The sequence below is a fragment of the Taurulus bubalis genome, assembly GCF_910589615.1.
Source record: "Taurulus bubalis genome assembly, chromosome: 15".
NCBI lineage: Eukaryota > Metazoa > Chordata > Actinopteri > Perciformes > Cottidae > Taurulus > Taurulus bubalis.
Genome location: NC_136603.1, coordinates 2290983 through 2297842, shown reverse-complemented (window position 1 = coordinate 2297842; position 6860 = coordinate 2290983). Strand labels below are relative to the sequence as shown.

Sequence of the window (6860 nt, the reverse complement as noted above, 5' to 3'; positions counted from 1 at the left end):
AAAACCCGATGGCTGGTCACATGGGATATGAAAAAACACCAGACCGGATAATGACCCGATTTTATTGGTCGGGCATCCGGGCGGATGTGTGCCGTTGGTGCGCGTCCCGCACGGAGTGTCAATTGGTAAATCAACCGGCCATTCCGAGGGCGCCTTTGCGTCCTCTGCCATTAATGGAGGTGCCGTTCGTAATAGCCATGGACCTCATCGGGCCATTTCACCGGAGCGCGCGCGGATATCGCTTTGTGTTAGTCCTGGTGGATTACGCAACACGATATCCGGAGGCAGTGCCGTTGCGCAACATTTCTGCAAAGAGTGTCGCCCAGGCTCTGTTTCAGGTCATCTCCCGAGTCGGAATCCCGAAAGAGTTTCTGACTGACCAGGGCACCTCGTTCATGTCACGTACACTGAGAGAACTTTACGGGTTGCTGGGCATTAAATCTATTCGGACCAGTGTTTACCACCCACAGACCGACGGTCTGGTGGAGTGTCTGAATAAGACTTTAATGTCCATGATCCGTAAATTTATTAATGCTGATGATGAACGTAATTGGGATAAATGGCTTGATTCTCTATTGTTTGCAGTGCAGGAGGTTCCCCAGGCCTCCACAGGACTTTCTCCCTTTGAACTGTTGTTCGGCAGGACACCACAGGGGGTGCTAGACCTGATTAAGGAGAACTGGGAGGAAGGTCCGAGCACCAGTAAGAATGAAATCCAGTACGTCCTGGACCTGCGAGCAAAACTCCACACACTGGGTCGGATGTCACGTGAGAATTTGCTCCAGGCCCAGGAGCGTCAAAAACGGCTGTACGACAGAGGAGCCAGGCTGAGACAATTCACACCGGGAGAAAAGGTACTTGTATTGCTTCAGACTTCCAGCTCTAAACTCCTCTCCAAGTGGCAAGGGCCCTTTGTGGTCACACGGCGAGTGGGGGATGTCAACTATGAGGTGGTGCGTTCTGACAGGGGTGGAACTACACAAGATGAATGTGATCAAACATCCACGGAGCATTGCCAGAGCACAGGGAGGAACCGGTTGACTTCAGGTCTTTTTTATTGATGTTGGCAGAGCAGACAGTCTTTAGAGAAACACGGTGGTGAAACAGGACAGAAAGAAAGAGCCTGATCTCACAGAAATATGTGAAAAGACAAAAACCTCTTAGCTCAAAACATGGTGGTCGTCCGTAGTGGGTTTGGATCACGTGTCCGCACCACCAAACAGGAACGCAGGCTTGAATTAGTGCATCAGATGAGCTTCAATGTAAGTTTATGCCACCAATGAAAGCACACATATTCAGAGGACTGAAGTGTGCAGACAGTATTAGCAAATGTATGTATTTCAACCTATATTTCAACCTTCAACATCTGGACCGAGATGAAGGACTTGGTCTCCTACACTCCTGTGGTTCTAGACCCAAACACTGCTGAACCAATCTAGCTCTGAAGATGAACTGAATATATTACCAATGAAGATCAGTGTGACAGTGGAACAGAGAAGTTAGAGATAAAGAAAATGGTGATTATTATAATGTACATTTAAAAAAGAGCCTGAAAGCCTTCCCTGTCCTCCTGCGGTCTCGTGACTTCAAAGATCTGTTTATTATTTCAGTTATGGTTTTACCGTTTTCTTTTTGTTGTTTATTTATATTTATATCTACCTTTTTGTCTGTACAAATATATCACTTTTTTTCGGCGTTCTCGTCCTCGACAGCCGAGGCTTCATGTTACCTTGTTTTCACGTCCGCTCCATTCTGATGATTGTGATATACCAGGGACTTGTTCTGTGCAATAAATGGTGGAACTCCAGACTCTCCGCAGCTTTTCTTTGAATGTGCTCTCCTGTCCGCCTCTGGGCGTCACCAAGCGACGACCAGAATAACTCCCTGAGCGAGACGGGTGTGTAGGCTGCTGGTGTTTGGACAGACAGAGTAAAGTTGTTCCCAGTCGCCCTCCTTCCATAGCTGTGAGCCGTGGAGACGCGTCCTGTTCGAAATGTGCCGCAGTGTTTATAAAACATCACACCATTGGGGAGAAAAAAACTTTGTAGAGATGGCAGGTAATATAGAATATTCGTGGTTTGGCTGGAGAGTTGTGTCGGTGGGCCGTCACAAAGTCCACTAATGGAATGGTTCCACTATAGCTAAAGTTACAAAAGTAGCTGTGTTAAATGAGACTTTCACTTTACAGCAGCTGGATCACTTTACAGCAGCTGGATCACTTTACAGCAGGTTGATCACTTTACAGGAGTTTGATCACTTTACAGGAGTTTTCAGCAACAGCAATGTAACTTTGGTAGTTTTGAAGCTGGTTCAACAGATTATTGAAAGTATTTTAGGTCAGACATGTTGCAGTGTGCTGTCTCTTTAAAAAGCCACATTTTATCCTCCAATGGGAATAGAAGGCTCACAATAATTTTCACATTTCTTAACATTGCAAAATTAACAGGTGTATTATATTTTAAATATCACATAATGAATATGATTACTTTTGGGACTTTAAGTGTATTTTAGTGCTCATACTTTTGTACTTTTACTAAAGTAAAACATTGAAATGTTCATCTCGCACAGGTGTAAATCACTTTTAAATTGTATTAAAATGTTCTTAATTGTATGGAAACAAAATAAACAGAATGACTAATGACTAATTAGATTGTGTGGTTAAGGTGAGGCTAAAATTAGCTCAACCTTTATCAGCTGCAACATTATAGACTAAGTAATGAACACATAAATGCAACAATGATCATAATTCCAAAATATAATCTATATTTTTCTCAAATGGGCCATTTTGCATTGTAAGTTATATTACTTTTGGTATATTTTAATACTACGTTTGTACATTTTCTTACCGCTTTGAAATCAGGAAGAAAGCCATGGACAACAGCTGACATGAGTTAACTATCAGTAACACCTGTGGAGAGTGGTTTTGTTCAACCAATAGTAAAGCAACTCTTGTGACTCTCGACCAATCGGATTCAACCACTGTCCACATCCAGGAAGGAGAGTATAAATTGCCTCGCAGACGAAGGACAGCGTCTCATGCAGCACTGATTGAAAGCAGCTGTGAGAGTTCATCAGCCTTCATTCCACCGCTTCAGACACAGCTTGAGGAAACATGGTGAGTTGAACAATGGGACGTTTTCTTATGATTTAACCAGGCTCACAGCCCTCATTTCATCGTTTATCGTCTAGCTAATGTTCATTACGAACTTTTCAACATTTATCTGTCGACTTTGCATGTAAACAAACTACAACTAAACTATATTAAATATTCTCGAGATGATTATCCTGTCTTAAACATTTCCTAGATCAACTATTTGTCTTAATTAAATGATTTATTAAATAAATGTGCATAATATGTCTGATTTACTAGGTCACAATGTTGTGGTATCTGGTTGCTTTAATAAAGGGTCTTTTTCTACCTCCACCCCTCCAACTTTTTGAGCCGTCTTAAACATGTGGTGATCTCAAGCATCTAATTACACATCATTAAAACAGATGCAAGGAAACGTTTATTGGTAAAGGCTACAACTTGTTGTCCTCCAGCGTGAGTGTATCTCGGTGCACGTCGGCCAAGCCGGCGTCCAGATTGGCAATTCCTGCTGGGAGCTTTACTGCCTGGAACATGGGATCCAGGCGGACGGACAGATGCCCAGTGGAAAGAACACCGGCGGAGGAGATGATTCCTACAACACCTTCTTCAGTGAGACTGGAGCCGGAAAGCACGTCCCCAGAGCAGTGTTTGTGGACCTGGAGCCCACTGTCATTGGTAAACGGTCATTAATATAGATGCCGTATCTCAAGAGCAGTTATTTCATGAAACCCTTAAGTAAGTTGTACTTTGAAACTGTCTCTTCAGATGAGGTTCGCAGTGGGACTTACCGCCAGCTGTTCCACCCTGAGCAGCTGATCACTGGTAAGGAGGATGCTGCCAACAATTACGCCCGTGGACACTACACCATTGGCAAAGAGATCATCGACATAGTGCTGGACAGAATCCGCAAACTGGTGGGTAGCATGATGTCAGGAGAGATCCATTTCTTTAATTTTGATTTCAGATAATTAAGTAAATGGCATGACTATCTCATATGTAATCACTGTCTCTTCCCTCAGTCGGACCAGTGCACCGGCCTTCAGGGCTTCCTGGTTTTCCACAGCTTCGGAGGTGGCACCGGCTCTGGTTTCACCTCTCTGCTCATGGAGCGTCTGTCTGTCGACTACGGCAAGAAGTCCAAGCTGGAGTTCTCCGTCTACCCAGCTCCCCAGGTGTCCACCGCTGTGGTGGAGCCCTACAACGCCATCCTGACCACCCACACCACCCTGGAGCACTCTGACTGTTCCTTCATGGTCGATAACGAGGCCATCTATGATATCTGCTGCAGGAACCTCGATATCGAGCGTCCCTCTTACAGCAACCTGAACAGGTTGATCAGTCAGATTGTGTCCTCCATCACTGCTTCCCTTCGTTTCGATGGCGCCCTCAATGTTGATCTGACGGAGTTCCAGACCAACTTGGTGCCATATCCCCGTATCCACTTCCCTCTGGCCACCTATGCCCCCGTCATCTCTGCTGAGAAAGCTTGCCATGAGCAGTTAACGGTGTCAGAAATCACTAATGCCTGCTTTGAACCAGCAAATCAATTGGTGAAATGTGACCCTCGCCATGGTAAATACATGGCTTGCTGCCTTTTGTACCGTGGTGACGTGGTGCCCAAAGATGTAAATGCTGCCATTCTCAACATTAAAACCAAGCGCTCCATCCAGTTTGTGGACTGGTGCCCCACTGGCTTCAAGGTTGGCATCAACTACCAGCCGCCCACTGTAGTTCCTGGTGGAGACCTGGCCAAGGTGCAGAGGGCTCTGTGCATGCTGAGCAACACCACTGCTATTGCAGAGGCCTGGGCTCGGCTTGACCACAAGTTTGATCTGATGTACGCTAAGCGGGCCTTTGTTCACTGGTATGTGGGTGAGGGTATGGAGGAGGGAGAGTTCTCTGAGGCCAGAGAGGACATGGCAGCGCTGGAGAAGGATTATGAGGAAGTTGGCGCTGACAGTGTAGGAGACGATGAGGAGGAAGGAGAAGACTATTAAACAGACATGCGTTCCCTTTATTGATATGTGGCACATTGTAAAAAAATAAAAGTGTGTTTGTCTGAACTAATTGTTTTCTCTTAATGCACCCTTTCAAGTTAAACATGATTTATCTAAGATGGGGTACCAACACATTTGATGGTGACTTTGCTTTTAAAGGGTTTGACGAGAGATCTTGCGTCACATGGGGGCAGTGGTGTTCAGCAGAACTGTCAACGGCAAATAAATACTTTTTGTAGGTAGTTGAACTACTAGATTACTTTTACACTATCAAATGTTTTTAGTATGCTATTAAACGTCTCGCATCTATTCATTGAGCGTAATTGGGTCCAGCATTTCAATGCATAGTAGACTCATGCAGATACAATAGCTCCTTTTTCCGTTGTAAGTCCCATTTAAACCAATTTGCCTTCTCTGCCATCAACATTGAATGTTAACAAATGTACACATCTGAAAACAAAATCCTGCTGCTTGGATAATCTACTGACATACTTTTTCAAAAATATTTCTTTTACAAATTGTAAAAACATGCCCTCATTCTCACAAGCCCTAAAAACTGCGGCAACTACACCGCTCCTAAAGAAGGCTCGTTTAGACCATGAAATAATAATGAAAAATTATAGGCCAATATAGAACCGCCCCATTTCTAAGTAAAATAATGGAAAAAGTGTTTTTTCTACAGCTGAACAAGTTCTTGGCTGAGAATAACTGTTTTGATGTCTTCCAGTACCACAAACCAAACCAGAAATCTAGGTGTAGTTATGGATTCAGACCTCAACCTGAACAGCCATATCGAGACTATTACAAAATTAGCCTCACATGTCAAAACTGGCTTGAGTCTGGCCCAATCGGGCAGTGAGATCCAGTCTGGAGAATCTAAACTGGCAATGCCCTTATTCAATCACGCCAACAAAATGCCATAATGCCCCTGCTAGCATCATGCCCACCCAGGAGCATATAGTGGGCCCACTACAAGTGGGTGTAATTCCCCCGTGTCCCTGACCTCTGTAGGTCCTTACCAAATAACGAAATTAGTTTGGTCCAACAATATAGACTTGCCAAAACTGCATCCATGACTACTACTAATGTCTGCAGAATAATTGCACATGTTGAAGCTCGTCGGCGAGCGTCTGGTGGCCGGGCTTTCGCCCATGGGGCCCGGTCGGGCTCAGCCCGAAGAAACAACATGGAGCAGCAGTCACCCCGTGGACCCACCACCCGCGGGGAGAATTATCGGGGTCGGGTGCTATGCAGACCGGGCGGCGGGCCAGGCAGGAGACCTGGGCGAGCCAATCGCCGGCAGCATAGACTAGCTCTAGGGACGTGGAACATCACCTCGCTAGCGGGGAAAGAGCCGGAGCTGGTGGAGGAGGTGGAGCGGTACCAGCTAGATATAGTTGGGCTCACCTCCACGCACAGCATGGGCTCTGGAACCAAGCTCCTGGAGAAGGGTTGGACTTTGTCCTTTTCTGGAGTTGCCCAGGGTGAGAGGCGCCGGGCGGGAGTGGGGATACTCACGAGCCCCCGGCTGAGCGCCGCTATGTTGGAGTTTTCCCCGGAGAACAAGAGGGTTGCCTCTCTGCGCCTACGGGTTGCAGGGAGTAAAGCTCTGACTGTTGTTTGTGCTTATGCACCGAACAGCAGTTCGGAGTATCCGGCCTTCTTGGAGTCGGTGGGAGGGGTCCTGGAAAGGGCGCCGCCTGCCGACTCCATAGTTCTCCTGGGAGACTTCAACGCTCACATGGGCAATGACAGAGAAACCTGGCGGGGCG

General features: G+C 46.1%; 1 protein-coding gene across 1 annotated transcript; it reads left to right on the top strand.

The window, feature by feature from the left end:
* Positions 1-3543: 3543 nt before the first annotated feature.
* On the top strand, positions 3544-5088 carry LOC306747739 (tubulin alpha chain-like; the record flags this gene model as incomplete). Its single annotated transcript, XM_079230829.1, has 3 exons — positions 3544-3766; positions 3857-4005; positions 4111-5088. Exons 1-3 carry the CDS (start codon positions 3646-3648, stop codon positions 5086-5088), a joined length of 1248 nt encoding a protein of 415 aa, XP_079086955.1. The 5' UTR covers positions 3544-3645.
* Between the last annotated feature and the right edge of the window lie 1772 nt (positions 5089-6860).